The following is a 22,874-nucleotide window of genomic DNA, read 5'->3' on the forward strand; positions in this document are numbered from 1 at the left end:
TACTAAATCATGTGTTGGTCATATATCTCAATTGGAATTAAACGTTTAAAGAAAATATAAGCACCGTAATGTTTGGAGGAAAACACGCTATAAATTGGGTTAATTTAGGTTCATATTCGAAATCAGAAACAGCTATATTTCCATTGTATTTTCCATATGAAGAGTTTCGGAAATTTTAGTATAATAATTACTTCTCCATTTATGAACCTTTATTATAGGAAGAATTATGTTTGAGTTTTTAATGCTTCGAAAGATGATACAAACCAAAATGAAGGAATGGTGTCGTCCACTTTCTATCCATTTGTACAGGCGCGTGTCTCAAAAGTCATTGAACTGGGACTGCCTCACAAAAGATATGCGACCAAGATTTTATATTAAATAGGAAACTCGCAGGCATGCCTAACGTTATTTGTGATGATATTGATATTTTAACGCCAATTTTTGTTGTTATAAACGTGTACATGCAACAGTCAGACTTGAAAATTTATTTGTCGACACCTCCTACCAACGATTTTCAATAATACGTAGATTATACAGTAAAAGAAATAAAACAACTTGCTACCTGGAAATTATTTGTTAATGAAGCAAATACATGCTATCACAAGCGCACAGATAAACAGATTCACTGTGCAAATATATTAATAGAGAAAATGAAAATTAACATATTACCCATCATTTGAATCAGCTCCACTTGGAGATACATATATGTGAAAATCAGATCCTAATATTTCTGTACCAAGAATCAAGCACACACCCACAATACACTGTAGTTTCAAATAATGACCCATGATTAGTCCAAGCTTGTGTCATTCTGATCATTTGAGTATCTTTGCTTTAAATACATGGAATACAGAAAGGTTATCTTGGAGATAACACGACTCCAAATACGGCATCTGCCACAACTGCAATGGAAGATATGAAGAATCTTAGATTCTGACATATAGTTCAAGACGTGTAATGAAAAGCCGAGAGTAGGGCTTTCTAACAAGGATCATTTAGTATCTGAGAAGCGTCTTTTAAGCGTTTTACGTCAGCTATAAATGGTGGAACCCCACCCCACCACTCCAAATATTCCAGGTTGAATCTGTTCATGAATCACAGTAGTACAGATGCTGACTGTCAGTAAAATATTCTCTTGCTCAAGGTTACTTAGCTCTTTCCGAAATTACTAATTCCAGCAATTAGCTTAATTAATTAAATTAACACACGCCATCACAAACACGCACACATTCACACACACACACTATTTTTTTTCTTCTTCTAAATATGCAGGGGGCTCCAAAATCTAAGTGTATGTATGTATGTGTAGACCTTTCCGGTGGGATGAGTGGTTGGAGTGTCCGCCTCGGTATCGGAAGATCTCGGGTTCGAACCCCGACCGAGTCATACTAAAGACTAAAAAAAATGTTACTAGCAGCTGCCTGAGTGTTAAGAGGTTACTTTTAGGACTGGTCGACCTAGTGTCAGGTGGTACATGATGCTATATGTCTGCGGCATAATGTCCTAGTGCTGAACATCAGTTTGAACATCCACAATACAGACATGGTAGCGATATGAGTGAGAAATTGTTAAAGGTACCTTACAAATCTAAGTTACAAACAGAAAGATACACATACAGACACACACACACACGCACACAAATAGACACACACAGAGATACACACACACATACATGCACACATAGATGGGGGTGATTTTTTTAAATCCAAATTTGTCTAATTCGTTAGACGTGTTTGTATGTAATTCGAATATTCGTCGATATTAATATAGATCAAATCCTTCCCCTTTTCTTTGACTACTTTAACATTTACTGAGAGCGCCACTCCCAGCCAAGATGCAAAGAAAAGCCTGTGAACTAAGTCAGCTAAATGTAATTAAGAAGCAGCAGTGCATTTGTCTAGGATTCAAAAAAAATCTTCAAACTCAGTACAAACTTAAAGGTTCCTTTAGTGCTGAAGACGGAAAGCAAAGGGTAGAAATTTCTTGTTCAGTTGAACAAGGGGATAATCTAACAAAGTATTTGGGAAGTGATTTATTTCAAAATCAAATTCAATCGGACCTTTGGCCAATCAATTAATTAAATTTGGATACGTCGATTGCTGGTGTCCGAAATTTGTGTTACTAGTATATACCTAACATGTCTAATAGGTCTGGCTCTTTGATCTACAAAGCTCCTATTCAGACTTGATACACTATTGTACAGAATAAACGAGGTTAATAACACTAATTTATGTGTAAGATGGACGTTACGATAGGTCATACATGGATTTGTGGTTTCTGAAAACAGTATAATGTAATATATGCCATAGTCAGGAACTACTTCCTGCCAAAACCACGTTTCGGAGTAGATCAAATCTTTTCATCAATAAAAAAGGAATCCTTTTAAAAACGTAAGTCATTTTCAAAACGAAATATGAAAGGAAACGTGAAGCATTCACAGCATGCAGAAAGCAGCTCGTGTCATATATTTTCAAACCTCGTTTGATACGTGCCAGATAACATCACGACTCGAGTAATATTCTGTTAACATCAAAATATGAACATATACTGCACGAAATATTCCCTATTTCATGCATGTTTACCACAGGCTTGGAGTACTTATCATCATACATTTGTTTCCAAGACCTAGTCGTACATAACAAATATCGTACAATGAGAATGACAAAGAAATATAAGTAGTAGGAAAATAGTTCATCGTGGGACTCTTCACCTGTTTTGTTTCCATAATAATTCACTTTTATTTATTTCTTTTTGAAAACCCCTTAGCCGCCTCTTTCCCCTATCCTATTAAAATGTATTTCAAACCCTTGGTCACTCGTCTTTAAAACTGAACGATACAACCTCAGCAGTGACACAGATAATATTAGGAAACACCTGTGCAACTGCACTTCATAATTGTATGAAAGACTGGGTCAATGGTCTTCTAAAGTTTCTGAAAAATAACTTGGCCACTAGTATTAAAATTTATTTGGAGAAAGCCTTGTGCCACTGGTCTTAACAATTTTATGAAAAAAGACTAAGTCACTTTTCTTTCAGAAAAGTTTGCTACGACTTGTTTTTCATTTTGCATTCTAAATTTGCTCCAACAAAGACAGTATGCCCCCGATCCTCAAAGTTTTAATTAAAAATCCTGGGTTACTGGTCCTAAACATTTTACTTAAAGCTGGGCGCAAATCCTGAATATTTTAAGAAAACCCATAGACTTTCAACATTTATTATACGCCAGTAATATAAAATAGAATGTCCAGTGCATAGCCCCAATATTTTAACTTTCAAATTCATTCCACAGTGAATACGAAAATATTCTGCAGTCATATTCAGGTAACACCACATTAAATATTCCCCCAATATGAACTCCTTTTCCGTTTTCTAATTTATGTACTGATTATTTACAATCTCTCCCATGAAATTAAGAAGACTGCCTTTTGTCAAATCATTACTTCTTGACTATTTTATATGTGGGCCTTCCACATGTATCTATTCTATCTGTGGGGTTTCCATATGCATCTATTGTATATGTGGGCGTTCCACATGCATCTATTCTATATATAGGCAATCCATATGCATCTATTTTATATGTGGGCGTTCCATATGCATATATTTTATATGTGGGTACTCCATATGCATCTATTTTATATCTGGGCGTTCCATATGCAAATATTCTATATCTGGCCCTCCATATGCATATATTTTATATCTGGGTATTCCATATGCATATATTCTGTATGTGGGCGTTCCATATGCATATAATTTAGATGTGGGTATTCCATATGCATATATTCTATATGTGGGCGTACCATATGCATATATTCTATATGTGAGTATTCCATATGGATATATTCTATATGTGGGCGTTCCATATGCATCTATTCTATATGTGGGAGTTCCATATGCATATATTCTATATCTGTGCGTTCCATATGCATATATTCTGTGTGCGTTTCATATGTATCTATTCTATATGTGGGCGTTCAATATGCATATATTCTATGTGTGGGTATTCCATATGCATATATTCTATATGTGGTTTTCCATATGCATCTATTCTATATGTAGGCAATCCTTATGCATATATTCTATATGTGGGCGTTCCATATGCATCTATTCTATATGTGTGCGTTCCATATGCACATGTTCTATATGTGTGCGTTCCATATGCATCTATTCTATATGTGGGCGTTCCATATGCATCTATTCTATATGTGTGCGTTCCATATGCACATATTCTATATGTGTGCGTTCCATATGCATCTATTCTATATGTGGGCGTTCCATATGCATATATCCTATATGTGGGCGTTCCATATGCATATATTCTGTTTGCGTTCCATATTTATATATTCTACATGTGGGCGTTCCATATGCATATATTCTATATGTGGGTATTCCATATGCATATATTCTGTATGTGGGCGTTGCATATGCATATATTCTATATGTGGGCGTTCCATATGCATATATTCTATATGCGGGTATTCCATATGGACCTATTCTATATGTGGGCGTTCTATATGCATATATTCTGTATGTGTGCGTTCCATATGTATCTATTCTATATGTGTGCGTTCCATATGCATATATTCTATATGTGTGCGTTCCATATGCATATATTCTATATGTGTGCCTTCCGTATGCATATATTCTATATGTGGGTATTCCATATGGACCTATTCTATATGTGCGCGTTCCATATGCATATGTTCTATATGTGGGTATATCATATGCATATATTCTAAGACAGATAAATAAGTTGTTGCAGACTTTTGGCCTTTCGCTAGCTGTACCGACTTAAACTCGCAACATGTCCATATATCTGTTTATTGATCGATTGTATCCATCAATATGATTGTGTGCAATATATCTACACTGTGTCCATCAATATGGTTGCATAATATATCTACATTGTGTCCATCAATATGATTGTGTGTAATATCTCTACATTGTGTCCGTCAATATGGTTCTGTAATACATCAACATTGTGTCTATCAATATGCTTGTGTAATATATCTACATCGTATTGATTAATATGGTTGTATATCTACATTGTGTCCATCAATGTGGTTGTTTAATATATCTACACTGTATCCATTAATATGGTTGTGTAATATATCTACACTGTGTCCATCAATACGGTTGGATAACGTATCAACAATGAATCTATCAATATGGTTGTACAATATATCTACATTGCGTCTATCAATATGGTTGTGTAGTATATCTACATTGTGTCTATCAGTATGGTTGTATAATACATATACATTGTCTATCAATATGGTTGTACAATATATCTACATTGCGTCTATCAATATGGTTGTGTAGTATATCTACATTGTGTCTATCAGTATGGTTGTATAATACATATACATTGTCTATCAATATGGTTGTACAATATATCTACATTGTGTCTATTAATATGGTTGTATAATATATCTACATTGTGTCTATCAATAAGGTTGTGTAATATATCTGCGTTGTGGTCATTAATATGGCTGCTTAATACATATACATTGTGTCCATCAATATGGTTGTTTAATACATCTATATTGTGTCTATCAATATGGTTGTGTAATATATCTACATTGTGTCCATAAATATGGTTGCATAATATATCTACATTGTGTCCATCAATATGGTTGTGTAATATATCTATATTGTATTCATTAATATGGTTATTTAATACATCTACCTTGTGTCTATCAATTTGGTTGTGTAATATATCCACCTATCTTCTGGATTCATTAACAGTAACGTGCTTCCACAAGATTTTATTTATTTTCTTTCTCCTATGTTGTATGACTTTTACTGTAAATTGAACTTAGCGAAATCAAGTTGGTTACTTATTCCTTATTCCTTATTCCCGATTCAATAAGGAATAAGTAACCAGTTACCGATTCAATAAGGAATAAGTAACCAGTTACTTATTCCCGATTCAAATATTTTCACATACATTTTAATACTTGTTCCTTATTTACACGTTTTTTTTAATTTTCTTATTCATTGTTCCCAATTCAGTTTGTAATTGGTTACCAATTAGTTAATGCGATGAAATCTTTTTAGAGCATGCAGTGGTGTAATTCTGACCTGATTGGAGAGTGCTATATGAACCTAAATATAGACAGATCACTGACTATATGTAGGAATCGTTTAGGATATTGATAGGAATGCGTGTGTTTTGTAATGTGATATAGGATTAATTAGTTGTGTTAGGCATTTGGGTCGTGTCTTGTGTTGCATAGCGTTAAGTATTAGTATTCGGGTTCGAAAAGCTTACTAATAACTCAAGTAAAACGGAAACCACAAAAGAAACCCATACCAGTGTGAACTTTGAGATTTCTCGTGTGTGGTCGTCATGTCCTTAGAGGAGAATTATGTGGAGTATTTACGAGTTTAAGAAGCCTTCAGTTGACTTGAATATTGTTTTGAAGTCCTTGGAACTGGGGAACTTAGCATACTTGTAACCGATTTCCAGAAATTGGGGTTATAAAGGGGAGTGGAGGGCAGGTAAAGCACATGACGCAAGAAGATGATATCTTACTTATACAGTTTGGTCGTTAAGTATCACCTTCAAAGATAGTTGACGAGGACCCTTCATGAGATGTTATCTCTAGAAACTAGTGTAGTAACGAAAGAAGTTCTGAGAAATTTCGTTGAGCCGATTTCGAGAAATCAGCTAGATAACGGAGGTCTAGTACGACACATACCGTAAGATTATAACATAAACCCTTCTTTGACATTTTATCTCTAGGGGATAGAGATCCGTCCACAAAAAAAAATGTCGTAACGAATTTCGTAGAGAGGAAACAGCATACTAAGGGACGCCCTATGGGTATCTGGTGTTAACCCACCCCCACCCCCGAAAAACCCCAAGAAAAACAACAACACACAAATATTAATATACTGCATCGATAGTTTGTACTAATTGAACACCTGCTAAGAGGATTTTGATTTCAACGTTTCCTGCATATTATCTAACTAGGTACACGTTCTAAAAGTTTTTTATATTTATAAAAATTCGTCGAGACGACTTTGAGAAATCTACTGCTAGATGAAAGTCGAGTAAGACACATGAGTAGTATATGGGGACGATTCAGCGATAAGGGGACTTTAATGTTAAAACAGTGAGTTTGCCGTTTGGCGACAATGGGAATTTAACATGGGGAGCACAGGATAGGCATTATAGCGACAAGGGGAATTTAACATGGGGAATACAGGAGTGGCATTATAGCGAAAAGGGGAATTTAACATGGGGAGCACATGATATGCATTGTAGCGACAAGGGAATTTTAGTGTTAAAATAAGGGGCTTGTCTTATAGCGACAATGGAAATTTAACATGGGAAAATTTTGAATGCCTTATACCGACAAAGAGAATTGAACATGGGAATATATGGTGGGCCTGTAGAGCGACAAGGGGAATTGAACATGGGAATATATGGTGGGTCTATATAGCGACAAAGGAAATTTAACATGGTGAGTCTGTATAGTGTTATGGAACAGAAGAGATTTATAGAACACAACAGACATATAAAAAAAAAGAAATGTAGGCATGAAAGGAAATCTCTCTTCGAGGCATTGGAGTGGCCCTGAAAAGGGCCTTTGGTTTTATGTTAACATACCATACGTTAACATAGAGGGCACTGCTTAGGTCTCCTTCTCGTCCTTAAACTCTGTCTTACTTCGGGACCGTTGATCATTACTCTCTTTAAACAACCTTGTCTTTCTACGTAGATTCTTCTTTTCCACACACAGGTATCCGTCATCTTTACAATAGTCCACGTAGATCGGATGTACATGGGTAAGTCCGTTCTAAACATCATTGAAGATACAAGAGTAGAGGATTCCACGTCGGTCCACATCTTGGTGACGAGAACAGGTGAAGATATGCAGGAACTGCGAGTATTTATAGGGAGAGGGAGGATCGAAACGGATTGAGCTGATTGACCAATCCAAACACGCGTTACAAAATTCAGTCAACATTCGTCCAATCGGAAAAGAGCAGTCCGTGACGTCATATTCCCTATATAGAGACTTTAGCGTTTGTGCGCAGTCAATCCATGCGACACAGTGAGCATAAACATGACGGAAACTCAGAAGAAAATGAATTGGGGTGCACCGACCGTGGAGACTACCCAAGTGAACCCGGACTTACTTCCAGAAGAGGTGAATTGGGATTTTGTGGATTTTCTTTCGCAAGAATTTGTTCCTGAACCAGTACCTTCGTCACCTTCTCCTTCTTTACCACACGTGGTGAATTTTAAACAGAGACAGAAAGAAGAATTGGAGAAATTTATTCAACAGCAAAAGGAAGCGGAACAAGCTTTTCTCCTGCAACAGCAAGAAGAAGAGGTAAGAAAGAAACAACAAGAAGAAGCAGCCAAGAAACAAGAGGGGGAAAGTCAAACCGGGACGGTACTGTTAGACATTTTAGCAGAGTTAAGAAGTCTGAAACAAATGTATCAGACTTCTTTATTACGAACGAAGAGAAAAAGACCTTCCCGAGCTAAACAATCCAACCCTGTGACAACACCTACCATACCAGCCTTAATAATTTCTACCAAATCATCATCATCGACAGTACGCAGTCCAGAAGTAGGCCTTGGCCGTGATAAAGACTTAAGACAGTTAAAGTTGATTGCTTCCTAAGTTTCTTTTTTAAAACTCACCAAGACACAAAGGCCCTTTTCAGGGCCACCCATATCTCTCGAAAGGAGATAGTATTTCAATAGCCAACATCAATTAAAACTCAAATATCCCTTTCTTTACCCCTATAGTACGTGTGAATGATTGAGTGCGAGAGTGTAGATTCTTATTCTAAAAATCAAAACCAAGAGACACTTACGTTTTATAGACTGTTTATTCTGGTACAAATTATACAATCAAATTCACAACACCACATAGCACTTTAAAAAGTTCTTAGGCTTCTTCTTTTTCTTTCTTCACTCTCTTTTTTTAAAAAATATCTTCACTTTCACAGCTTTTTCTCCTCTTCATTCTTACTTTCTTCCCTTCTTCTTTTTGTCTCCTGTTTCTGTTTCTTCACCTGTCTGCTTTCTTCCTTTTCTTCCTCTTCATTACTCCCCTCTTCTCGCTCCTGTTGTTTCTTAGGGCAATCTGGAGACCAATTCCTTTTTCTTGACAATGATAACAGGTATCTTGACTTTTGTCTCTTTTAACCCTTGGGGTTTTTTTGACGGTCTGGACACTCTGAAGACCAATGCCCTTTCTTCTGACAGATATAGCAAGTATCTTGACTTTTATCTCGAAAGGAGGGTGAGTAGTCCGTCGGCTGGTCTGAAGAAAATTGTCTGATGACCCCTCGCAAAGCTCTGATGAAAAGTTCGATCTGTCTAGTCTCGTCCATGTTCTGCTCGGTTTGAGAGTGAAATGAATAGTGGAAGGACAAGACGCACACGCTTTATATACGCTGGTCTGTCATGGATATAAAGTAACCCATGGTGTTTAAACTTTAGTCATTTGAATTTTTGCAGTCAAGATGAAACGATTCAATTCAATAGAGAAGAAAGCAGGAGAAGAACGTAAGAGACAGAAACGTGATCTATCGCCTAGTACCCATGCTGAAGTCTTGGCACAAATTCATGCCAGTCATTTTGAAGAGGACATGAGTGAACCAGAATCCAAACCCAGAGAGTCTGCACCTAGCCCAAGTTCACCACCCTTAGTCAACCCTGAAAAGTACTATCACATTTGAGAGACGGAAAAGCGAACCTCAACAAAATTTAGAACCACGGCTTACAAATACACGGTGAAATTTAAAGATTTCAAGTCCGACGTACCACTGGAGAAAGCAGAAGAATTCATCACCGAGATGTGGGATTCTTTGCTCACCACAGTGAAGCGACAATGTCACCCCAAAGAAGACGATCGCTTGAGACTTTCCATACAACACGACGGCTTGAAATCCCCTGTTTGGATCGAGTTTAGTAGCCCTGCAGAATTGACCCCTTCCAAAGTCATGGACAAGATTCAACACGTGCAACAATCCAATGACAAGTTTGACATCACCGATGGAAAAGCCACACTGGACATGACACAAGTCTCTCCTCCTCAAGGGACCGGACAACGCAAAAAGGTGTTATTGGTGAACAACCTTCGCAGCACCAGAAAGAGTCTTGTCTAAATTCACAACCCTCAAGACCACATTTGTTTAGCCAGGGCTATTGTGGTGGGACGAACCTATGACAACAAGAACGACACTGCAGAATGGAAAAGAGCCTGGAAAACTATTCAAAAATCGAAATGCTCAGGATGTTTGGCCTTTCAACCCTGTCTGGACGAAGGACAAGAACGAGTGCATTGCCCTACTTGTCAGTGCACTTTTGTCAGTCCAGTCTGTTACCAACAACATCTGAAGACGCAAGGTTCACAGCAGAAACGAACCTGTGAAAGACGAATATTCTTTCCATGTGCGTTTGTCTGAATACTGCAACTTTGAAAATCGTTTTCAATCTTTCAAAGGAAAATGGCCTAAGTATCTGGGAGGACCAACCCCCGAAGAATTAGCCAGAGCCGGATTTGTCTACTTGGGCGAAGGGGATAAAGTCAAGTGCTTCGGTTGCGATGTGTCACTTCACCACTGGGAACCGCAAGATTCAGCTTAACTGGAACATGCTCGATGGTCTCCCAATTGTCACTATTTACCTTTAGTAGGACAATATCAGTAATCCCTGAATGGATACTTTACAAGAGAACATTCGTGCTTTGCCTGTGGAGTTGAGAGAACGCATTTACCAAGAACTGGTCAAAATACAAGTGAAACGTAAAGAACAGTTGCATCCGTTACGTCACCGGTGTTTGAATCATTGGTACCTGAATGCTATAAAAGGACTGATTCATCAGAAAGTGTTTCTTTGGTCAGACCTTCATAAGCTACCCCTTGGTTTTAAATAGGACTGACTTGTTATTTATGATTCTATTTCTTACAATGTAAACATACTGCACCGAATTCCAGAAGAAGAGTTAAAGAGTTACCAACTTCTTTTACGCAACGTCAACTTAGTGAAAGAGGAAACTGCTGAACGAACTGTGATCTGTAGGTTAGTAATTGAACCTTTTAGATTCGCTACTGAAGTAAAACCATGTCTGTGTAGACATTACGTTTCTTGTGACAGACAAAAGAGGATTTAGTATGACCTATTCATGGATACTTTAGAAGAGAACATTCGTGGCTTGCCCGTAGAGTTGAGAGAACGGATGTACCGAGCACTGGCAAAAATTCAAGTGAAACGTAAAGAACAATTGCATTCATTACGTCACCAGATGTTTAACCACTGGTACCTAAATGCTATAAGAGAACAGATTCGTCAGAAATTGTTTCAGTGGTCAGACATTGTTCAACACTTTGAGGTCGCAAACGATCGACATGTTCATGTTTTTCGTTACTTCAAGATAGACCTACTGCAACGAATTGAGGAAGAAAAGTCGAAGAATTACAAACATCTTTTATGTAACATCTGTTTAGAGAAAGAGGAAACTTCTGAACGGACTGTAGAACGAATTTTGGAGTGTAGGTTAGCACATGGAGTATTTGGATTCCCTACTGGAAAACGAATATCTCTAGGCAGAAAGTACATCTATTGCATCCGAAAAAAGTATAAATACAGGCTGCCATGCCAAGGCTTTTATCACATGTGATTGAACAGATTCCGTGGAAGGAACTCAATGACCATATTCAAACCGTGGATCATTACCATCAATTATTTCAAGAACTGTTTCCGTTCAATCTGGGTCGACAAGTGGTGTGTGTCTTACTGACTTGTTTTGTTGGATTTGGTTTACCAGCCGATTCCTTGTGGACTCTTTACGAACAGTACTTACCACCCAAATGGCCTTAAATGGTCACGAAAGACTCATTTTGCTCAAAACCTTGCGTTTTTATCTGGATACTTCTCTACGAGAAAAAACGATTCGTCAACTTATAGCTACTGAAGATGTGTATGACGATGTGTGTGTAGCTTGTGACTTACACCCCCATTGGACAGATGTACGTTCCTGGAAAAAAGGGGGTTTTGGGGCTTGGACCCAAGAAGTGGCCCAGTATGCTCGAGAGTTGTGATCCTTCCTTTCAACGTCCAAAGAAAAATAGTCACTTTTCAACCTGTGTTAGTAACAGTACCAGAAGAAGAACTCGTCACTCAGAACAGGACTGTCGTGTACATTCCTGAAAGGCCCTTTCGGGAGGATACTTGTTTGACCTTACCCCCTGTTGAACTGGTCAGAACATTAACCAAAACATATTGTACAGAAATTTGTTTCTTTTCCACGTTGATCGTTTTCATGTGCCTTTTATCGTTGTACTTAATCCTTTGGCTTTTATGTATTTTTGTCTTTCGTGTTCATGTTTAAAACATTCAGTAAACGTGTCCTGAAAAAAAGTATAAAAACTCTTGTCTTGTCTGTTTTCGTGCCACAAGTGACATTCCTGACACTATGGCTACGTCTGCTCCCTCTTCCTCGACTGTGAAAGTCATCGACAAACACTTAGATTGTGCCAGTTGGGAGGCTTTGTATCTTCGCCATCCCTTTAACATACTCAATGATGGACCTAGCGGTTCAGGCAAAACCGAATTTGTCAAACATAAACATCATTTGATCGATCGTCCACCTCAACGCATCGTGTGGTTTTACAAAGTGTGGCAATCGGAGTACAGCCTCTTGCAAGAAAGTCAAGGCGATTCCATCGTATTTGTGGAAGGCATTCCTAAAGAAGACGATGCAATCGTGTCTGACTCCCGTCAAACCCATTTGGTCATTTTTGACATGTTGGGAGAAGACGAAGAAGAAATTAAACTTTGGTTTACACGCAAAGGACATCATCGTAATGCCAGTGTCATTTACATCACTCAAAATTTGTTTCAACAAAGTAAAGCCCATCGCACCATCAGTCTCAATGCACATTACGTGGTCTTGTTTAAAAGCCCTCGAGAGGGACAGATATACAACTTATCTGTACAGTCCCGAAAGATACGCTGGGTTTTACGAACCCCAAAATTAGCCCACGGCTAACAAATTACATGTACGGAGACATTCCGTCATCAGTACACTTTGTTTCAGCTTCACAGCTCGGAACACTTCGAAACACTCGGAACACTCCGAACATTATACACTCCGGACATTAGACACTTCGGACACCCCGGACATTAGACAATCCGGACACCCAGGACATTAGACACTCCGGTCACTCCAGACACAGACACTCCGGTCACTCCAGACAGAGACACTCCGGTCACTCCAGACACAGACACTCTGGTCACAGACACAGACACAGACACTTCGGTCAGAGACGTTCCAGTCACAGACAGCTGAAAATATATCCAATACAGTATACTATATATGACACGGGCATAATAACGTAATGACGTTATACACGGCAAGTTATATAGATTACATTATCAGCACAATAATGACAAGTTAAAAAATAAACCTAATCTTGCTCGATAAAAATCCTACTATATTAAACAGTTTTTTTTGAGAAAATGTAGCTTTTCATTACTAATATAAATCCCTTGCTAAGTAGAAAACGAGAATAGAAATATGTGCATTATACTTCGTAAACCAAAGCTACATAGCAAAGATTAAAAAATAAACGTGGTAGTACAGTAGTTATAGCTTATAAACTAGAAATTAATAAACTTACATACCTCTACAGCTGAAGATGTGCAAGTTTTTGAAGCAGACTACCGGCTGACAAGACTATTCCGTATTGTAAAGAAACTTACGTACGGTGAAATATTTATACACAAACATAGTCTGTGCATTATATGCATTGGTTCGTCCCATCGATAGCACTTCGCACGTGCGGCATGGGATCAACCGAACTCACTATTTCGAAATACGACACAATATACATAAATCATCCTCGGGTAACGTTGTAACAAAAAACGAAACCCGAGTACATGTATTCAATAAATAAAATAATTTAATTCCGTGACAATACCTCCCCTCTAAAAAAAAGTGGTATCACTTTTAGAAAAATCACGGAATGTGAACATAAACAATTGTTAAAACTTCCAATTTGAATGCTGAACGAAAATGATCTGCTAATTACACAGTACTTAAAAATCAGTACCCACATTTTCCGATCCTTGAATCACTTCGATCCGGAAACTATACGATTGCAAAGACAACGCCCAACGCACCAATCTTGCATTGGTGACCTTTGCTTTGTTCAATTATAAGAGCGACTGATGGTCCGTTTGTAAGGTAAACTCTCTCGCGAAAAGGTACGTATGGAATTTTCCTATCCCCTATACTAAGGCTAGGCACTCCTTCTCAATCACGGAGTAGTTTTTCTCCCTAGGGAGCAATTTCCTACTTGCATAAGCAATGGGTTATTTCATCCCCTCTTGCTTCTGTAGTAAAACAGCCCCAAGACCCGTACCGGACGCATCAGTCCTCAGCACAAAAGTTTTGTTCAATTCTGGTAACTTTAAGATTGGTACACTTACCAGTTTCTGTTTTAGAGCATTAAATGCTTTTTCCTGGGCAACACCACAGGGAACTTTATTCGGTTGCCCTGTCTTAATCAAGTCTGTTAATGGGCTGGCAATAGCCGCAAAATTGGGGACACATTTCCTGTAAAACCCAATCAAACATAGGAAAGATCGTACTTGTTTTTTAGTTTCTGGTCTAGGTGCATCTTTGATTGCTCCTATTTTATCTGGGCGAGGTTTCAACTGACCGAATCCACTCACGAGATGTTCCAAACTCTCTATGCTGAAATACCCTATACTACATTTGGTGGGCTTGGCTTTAAGATTTGCAGTGTGAAGTCTATCGAACAGATCCCGTAATACCTTAACATGTTCATACATGGGTATGTGTATAAACAAAGATATCATCTACAAAACTGTCGACGTTTTCCATACCGTTTAACAGTTTGCGCATGAGACGAATGCATGACGCACCGGCGTTGACTAAACCGAAAGGCATATCTTTAAATTGATAAAGACCTTTCGGATTCGCGAATGCCGTTAACTCGCGGACATTTCAGCGATTGGTATCTGACAATATCCCTTGGTAAGGTCTAATTTGGGAATGTATTTATGACCTGCCAAGTTCGAAAATAAACTTTCCATATCTGGCATTTGTTCTCCGTCGAACACGGTGATTTTGTTCTATTGCCGAAAATCAATGCAGAAGTGGTTCTTCCCGTCTTTCTTTCTGATTAACACAACGGGGACGAGTACGGGGAACTGGAAGGTTCTATCACTTCCTTGTCTAACATTTTCCCCACTTCTTCGTTGATTGTCTCCCGCGCATTAAAGGGTATTGGATATTCTTTAATCCTGATTGTCTCAGAGGTATTCAACTTGATCTCGTGTTGAATCAATCCAGTACGGCCCGGTTTGTCCATAAACACGTCAGGGTATTGGGACAAAACCTCCAATATCTGTGTATGCTGACCCACTGATAAATTCTGGCATACATTGATCTGGTCAATACCTTCTTTCCCTACGTCAATGGGGTATTCAAGGGGTATTTCTGTACTGGAGACGATTCCGATTCGTCACACGACTTATCCTTTATCACCGTTATGCATCCTACATTCAAGACCCCTTTATTTATTATTTGTCTAGGTCTTTCTAGGTAGAACTTAAGCATATTGGCGTGAAATATATTGGACTTACCCTCCACGTCAATGATTTAGTCCATTTCGCCTTTCACCTGTTTGACTTCGTATTGCCCTTTCCACTGGAATATCAGCTTATTTTTATTTGTTGGGAGAAGCACGAACACTTGATTGCCTACATCAAACGTTTTACTTCGCGTTCCTCGGTTGTAGTACTTCGCGTACCTACGACTAGATTTCGCGAGTTTGTCTTGCGTCATTCGACATGTACTCTCTAATCGTTCGCGCAAATCTACTCCGTATTGGTAAGTAGTCTTGACTTCTTCGTCCGCGACTTCGTTTGACCACAGTTCGAGTAAAATGCGCATAGGACCACGAACTGTCCTTCCGTACAATAGTTCAAACGCGGAGAATCCAAAGCTTTTATGAGGAACCTCACGATACGCGAACAGAATTGCGTTCAGATACCTATCCCAATCCTTAGGTCTTTCAGCATACATACTACTACTAATAATAAGAACTTTGTATAGCGCCTAATCTTTACTCAGCGCTTTACAACATTAGACAACACATACAAGATTAAAAAAAACATATATAATGATAAGATTACGAACACAAACACCATGAAATTAAAAAACATAGAAGAAACAAAAACATGCTGAGTTTATTTAAGGTAGGAAACATTATTAGGTCTTTAAGTTTGTTCCGTCGTAACAGTTGCTTCAACGTCCCGTTCAATTTCTCTACCAACCCATTGCACAATGGGTGGTAGGGTGTCGTGCGCAACTGTTTAAGGCACAACAACCTTCTAATTTATGCCATGAGATCTGAGGTGAATTGAGCTCCACAATCCGTAAGAACCTCTTCGGGCACTCCGACCATGCTGAACATGTCATCAAGCGCTTCGGATACACGTTCGGTTTCAATCGATGGCAAAGCTATGGCTTCGGGGTATCTGGTAGCGCAATCTACCAGAGTCAACATGTGTCGGTTATTCCGATCTGTATGTGGCCAGATAGGTCCCACAATGTCAACGGCCACTCTTTTAAACGGAGTATCTATCAATGGCATTTGACCTAACGGTACTCTAGTTACACTGCCCTTAGAGACAGTTTTCTGAAAAACTTCGCACAAGCGACAGAACCGCGCTACGTCGCTATTGACACCAGGCCAATAAAATTCTCTTAGTACCCTCTCTGTTGTTTTCTTCATGCCTAAATGACCCTCCATACTCGACTCCTGCGTGACCTCGAGTATATGCGACCTGGATTTATGGGGGACCACTAGTTGCAAGAACTTCCTATCAAGTGTAAAGTATTCCCTATACATTAAACCTTTTCGAGTAAGGAATTTAGAGGAACGCCCGTTCTTACACTTCCTCACGGTACCCGATAATGCTTTCTTTGCGTTTGCACGTAGAGACGCGTCACAGTTTTGCTCATTCTGAAATCTTGGCGTCAGATATCTGTAATGGCTTCCGGTAATTTTAATTTACGTAAAGGTTTATTATCTTCCTTTACCTGAGCCCTAGCTTACAAAGCTTGGATGATCGGGAATCGGAAGTCTGACAGGTCGGGATCCTTGTACATTGCCAATCGTAAGTTAATAGATCGGAATGGCTACGCACAATGCTTCCACGTTTTCGCTCTCTCTCTCTCTCTCTCTTTTCTCTCTCTCTCTCTCTCTCTCATATTGTAACTGCATTTGTTCTTTCTTGTAACTGCATTTATCCTTCTTTCTCTTTTTCCCGCTTGTATTGTACTTTAATTCTAATTCCTTCACTTTTATTTCATAGTCTGATACAAACTTACTGATCAAAAGCAAAGCATTTTTATCCAAACAAATTCTTTTCCGCCAAAAGCTGAATCAAAATGTTTCTTATTTCTTGTTTCGTTAAGGAAGCCTTTACCTCAGAAATATCGTATTTTCTGGAAAGTTGAATCAATTCATCTTTTTTAAAAGATCTTATTGTTTCTGGGTAGGATTTGACAGAAAGATTTCCACTTTTGTTGACGTTGTAGAAAATGTTGGTCGATTTCACTAAGACTTCAAAAACATAGGGAATTCAAATTAAAAAGACAACAACGTTTTCTAAAATATCTTAGCCAAATTTCAAAATCCCGGATGAGCCCACAATTCTTATGTTACATGTTTAGGCTCGAATAAAGAGCATCGCAAGAAAGAATGAAAACAACAAACTTTGAAAATTTTAATAAAATAATTTATTTCTCTGGGAAAATGCTGTAAAAATAAAAGAATAAGAACTTACGGTTTTAAAAATCAAATCCAAAAAACAAACTCCAAGTATAATCCACGAATAAAAGTTTAGAAGTCGTAATAATAAAATGTTTTGATGATTTCAAGTTCGAGTCCCGACGAAGAATCCAAGATGGAAGGCGATAATAGTATTTTTACGAAATGTCTTATTTCAAGAATTCTGTATGAGCACAGCAATTATTTCCAGAGAAATGAATTAATATTTTAGAATCCAAATAATCTGAAGAAAAATTAACATATAATTTAAAAAACTGGCTACAACAGAAGGATACGACTTGACATCAAGCGTTTTTAAGCCCAGACTGTGAGATCGATCTCTAAACATCACTATTTAATCTAAGTAATCCGCAATTTTGGAAATTTCTAATTGCAAAATAGAGGATAACGTGATCATGTTTATATATAAAATATCACGTAGCCCCTGTATCCTTATTACTCCGAGAATAAAAGTTGTTTACTTCACTAAAAGCTATTTACAAGTCGAGTGTCATATATCCAAAACAGCCACGATCTCAACTTTATTATTCTCACAATACAAATAAATAAAAAATAACTTATTCGCTTGACTATTACTAATTTTGAATTAAGGTCGAGAAAAAGGTCAGCTTTATGTTTACAAAAATGAAGAGTCAAGGGCAAACTATTTTCTGGAAAAAGAATATTTCCTACTAAACGAAACTACATTATATTGACATATCACATTAAAAATTAAAAAGATTTTAAAGCTGACAAATAAATAAATAAGATATAAATTAAGTCAAATATAAACAACAGTGCTCCAACAGTGGGAAAATGTTAACGAAAACTAGTCGAGCCGATTCCGAGAAACGTTTGGCTGTATAACGGATTTGGGTACACTGCCTGCCATAAGAAAATTATATTTTAAGTATACAGTTGGGACAGTACGATCACTCTTTGAAGAGTTTTTAAAGGGAACCTTCCTTACGATTTTACCTCTGTTGGATAGAGGCGACCTAAGAAGGACGTCCTGAAGAATTTCGTCGATAAGAATCAGCGAAATTAGCGGCTTCCTATGGTTATTGGGTATGAAAACTTACGCACAATGTGGACAGATTCGTTAAATATTTGTAATATTTAAACCCCTTCTAAAAGGAATTTGATTTCAACGCATCTTCAGCTGGATTTAACCCGGTATCGTTTCCAACATGAGGAAAAGTTTTTAAAAATTCGACAGCCGATTTTGAGATTTTCTCGGTTAGAAAAAGAATATAGATAGATAGATAGATAGAGAGATAGATAGATAGAGGATTTTGGTTTCGGTGTCTGTTGGACAGTATTTAGTTAGGGACCCATTATAACAGTAGAAAATATTTAAATGAGAATTTTCGAGCTGATTAAGATAAATAAGGAGCTCATTGTTGTTGTTGGGATCCGTTAGTCTCGAGAGACGATGGAACTGCGCCCATGAGAGATGTCCCGGTTGGTGGTTGTGCAGCGTCTGATGTGGCTAAGTAGTCCGATGTGGGAGTGGCAGTCAATGCTGCACTTGCTGCACTTGAAGGTTGCGTCTGGTGTTGGTTAGAGCTGCTTCTTCTTCCTCTGTAATCGTCTTTCATCAGCTAGCAAGCGTTGCTTGTCCTCTCCGGCTTTCAGACCAGTGATTAGAGCATGTCGCCAGCTTGATCTGTCTAGAGTAAGCTCTTCCCAGATATTGAAATCGATTTCAAGGGCTTTCATGTCATGCTCACAGACATCCTTGAAGCGGAGACGTGGCAGTCCGATCGACCTTTTGCTAGAGGCGAGTTCCGAATAAAGAATGTCTTTGGGCATCCGTCCTTCATCCATCCGACGTACATGGCCCAGCCATCTGATGCGGCGTTGGCAGAGGAGTGTGATCATGCTGAGAATCTTGGCACGCTCGAGCACCTCGTTGTTTGTTACTTGATCGCTCCAGGTGATCCCGAGTATGCGTTATGAGGCATCGCATGTGAAAGACGCTCAGTCTTTTCTCTTGTGAGGCGTACATAGTCCAGGTTTCACTGGCGTACATGAGAGTGCTTAGCACGCATGCACAGAACACGGTGATCTTAGTGTTCTTGGTCAGCATGCTGTTGTTCCACACTCTCCGCGACAACCTGGAGCGAGAGGCTGTTGGTGATGGTAGAGTCGAGGTACATGAACTGACTCACCACCTCAAGTTCGTAGTTGTTCATGATGATGCTTGGGGGATCCGCGTCCTGAACCATCACGTTTGTTTTCTTTAGGCTTATGGTTAACCCAAACTCATCACATGCTTTAGCAAAGCGGGCCACCAGGCACTGAAGCTCAGCTTCTGTGTGGGTGGCTAGAGCAGCATCGTCTAATAAGAGTATGTCCCTGATGGTTACTTCACGCACTTTGCTCTTTGTCTTCACTCATGCAAGGTTGAACAGTCTGCCGTGTGATCGTGTGCGCAGGTAAATCCCTTCTGTGGACGTCCCAAAGGCGTGCTTGAGCAGGACTGCGAAGAAGATGCCGAAGAGCGTGGGGGCAAGGACACATCCCTGTTTAACTCCACTGCGGATGTCAAAGGGGTCGGATGTTGAGCCATCGTACTGCACTGTGCCTTTCATGTCATCGTGGAAGGACTGGATCATGCTTGGCAGCTTTGGAGGGCAACCAAGTTTCGCCAGGATTGTGAAGAATCCGTCTATAAAGGCCAGGAAGAGGGGTCTGTGTTGTTCTCTGCATTTTTCCTGCAGTTGCCTGATAGAGAAGATCATGCAGATTGTGGACCTCTCTGCGCGAAACCCGCACTGCGACTCTGGGTAAACTCTGTCAGCAAGCGTCTGCAGTTTGTTCAGGATGACGCATGCGAAAACCTTACCCACGATGCTGAAAAGTGACATGCCCCCGTAGTTGTTGCAGTCGCTTCTGTCGCCCTTGTACTTGTACAGGGTTATGATGTTAGCGTCTCAAAAGTCCTGAGGTACTGCATCTTTGTCCCTGCACTGGCAGTGGAGGTCGTGCAGGTGTGTAAGCAGCACGCTACATCCACACTTGATGAGTTCTGCTGTCCTTCCTTCCCTGGGGATTTACCTAGGGACAGTTTCTCTAAGGCCCTTTTTAGTTCGTCTACAGTAGGTTTCTCGTCCAGTTCGGCCATGAGAGGGACCTTTTGAATAGCGTCGAGGGCATTCTTGGTCACGTGGTTCTCTTTGGAGTATAGTTCGGAGTAGTAATCTTACCAAAGATGTGGCTGTGCTGTATACATTCTGTCTGATGTGATCCCATCTTTATTTGGCACTGCCGTCGGGGGGTTCTGAGTCAAACGTGTTGGAAAGAGCATAGGTGAATTCCTCAGCCTATTGTGGATTTGATGTCTTGCTCAGATCAATGCTTGGTTGACCCAAATGCCTAGAGCGGTGGATCTTCTTTGGCTGAACCTTCATTTTGCAGCACACCAGGGAGTGGACGGTGTCGCAGTCAGCACTGTGGAAGGTACGGGCAATAAGCACACCCTTCATGGCTGACCGTCTTGTAATGATCAAGTCCAGCTGGTGCCAGTGTTAAGACCGGGGATGCCTCCAAGACACTTTGTGCTGTGGCCTTGTCCGAAAGAATGAATTGGTGATGCTCAGTTTGTGAGACGAGCATATCTCTAGAAGGCGCTGCCCTTTCTCAGTCATCTTCCCAACGCCAAACTGGCCAAGACAGGAGGGCAATGAGTCATGATCGGCACCCACCCTAGCATTGAAGTCGCCCTGCAAAATCAAGTTCTCTTCCTTGGAATTTTGTCGATGAGCGAGCTTAACTGATCATAAAACTTATTTTTGGTATCTGTGCACGATCTTAGTGTGGGAGCGTAAACGCTAATCAGGTTGACAGGCCCATTTGTGGTGTGGAGGCGGAGGGATAGCAGTCTTCCATTTCCTTGTTGGCAGGGTTCTATCATCCACAGCAGAAGGTTCCTGACAGCGAATCCAACACCAAACTCTCTGGCTTCATCTGCGCTCTTTTCTCTGTGGTACCCATAATCTGGTAGTCGTGTCTCCTGTAGTGAGGCAATGTCGACCTGGAGCCTTGCAAGTTCGTCGTTGATGACTGAAGTCTTACGAACATCACTGATTGTCTGGAGATCATCTGAAAGTCTTCTTTTTTATTTTTATTTTGTTATTTCTTGGTGCAGTAGTTGCAGTCCGCTTGTCAGGTTCTCGCGTACCTTAAGCCTTACGCACCCAGCAAGGCAGGCGAACTGTGGCGGGAGGGCACCTTATTGGCTGGGGCTGCCCAGTTTGAGGCGGGCTGTAGCTGTCCAGTAAAACACGTTGGTCTCTCCCACCGTCAGAAGCAACGACTGGCATCTGGCTCTGGGCAAATCGAACGGTGACTTATAAACGGTAAACTGCTGCTTCCCGTGTTGTGTCGACGCTGTGGAGCGAAGTTGAAGTGTCCTATGTAGGGCGCAAGCCTGGGCTGGGTGATATGGAGAATGAGCTGTTGTCCATGCAGCTGACCCCCCCCCTTCTCCATGCAGCGGATGGATCCAAGGGAGAGGACAAGCCTTAGGGACTCCGTCTCCTGATTTTCTGTTGGGGTTACTCCATTAGCCTTTCACATGAGAGGGTATAGTCGCAAGGCAGCGAAGATTTGAAATCGGAGTTTACCTTCTCCTAAGGTTAAAGAACCCCATCTGCCCGAAGCATCTGGTTTTGAGGCGCTAGAAGCTAGCCTGTCATCCCTTCTCCAATCAGTTTAAACAGGTTCCGCCACTCGTGAAGGCCTGGAGCTGGATATGGTTGCCAGAGGCTCTATCAGATGCAAGCCATTGGGAGATTTCCAAGGAAAGTGTGTGCTTATTTCCCACATCCGCCCCCGGCTATGACAACCCTTCAAACCCAATGAGATCATTATACGATCGTTATAACGATGACCAATAGGATATTGCCTCTTCTATCCTAATCTAGATCCTACGGTTCTCGCCTAAATGACCCCGTGATCGATCTTTCTTTTGAAAGATTGTACATATGGACATGTTTGTCTCCTACAAGATATATTAATTGCATTAA

The 22,874-nt window shown here is 39.8% G+C and overlaps 1 protein-coding gene across 1 annotated transcript in view; it reads right to left on the minus strand.

The window, feature by feature from the left end:
* Positions 1-798, minus strand: part of LOC149769854 (uncharacterized) — a 41,213-nt gene extending 40,415 nt beyond the window's left edge. Inside the window, exon 1 of the mRNA XM_089949739.1 lies at positions 670-798. Within this exon, the coding sequence (XP_089805865.1) occupies positions 670-788 (119 nt within the window). The 5' untranslated portion in view covers positions 789-798. The remainder of the gene's footprint in view (positions 1-669) is intronic.
* Between the last annotated feature and the right edge of the window lie 22,076 nt (positions 799-22,874).

The sequence above is a fragment of the Sinohyriopsis cumingii genome, unplaced genomic scaffold, assembly GCF_028554795.1.
Source record: "Sinohyriopsis cumingii isolate HCF-2022 unplaced genomic scaffold, ASM2855479v2 utg003158l, whole genome shotgun sequence".
Lineage (NCBI taxonomy): Eukaryota > Metazoa > Mollusca > Bivalvia > Unionida > Unionidae > Sinohyriopsis > Sinohyriopsis cumingii.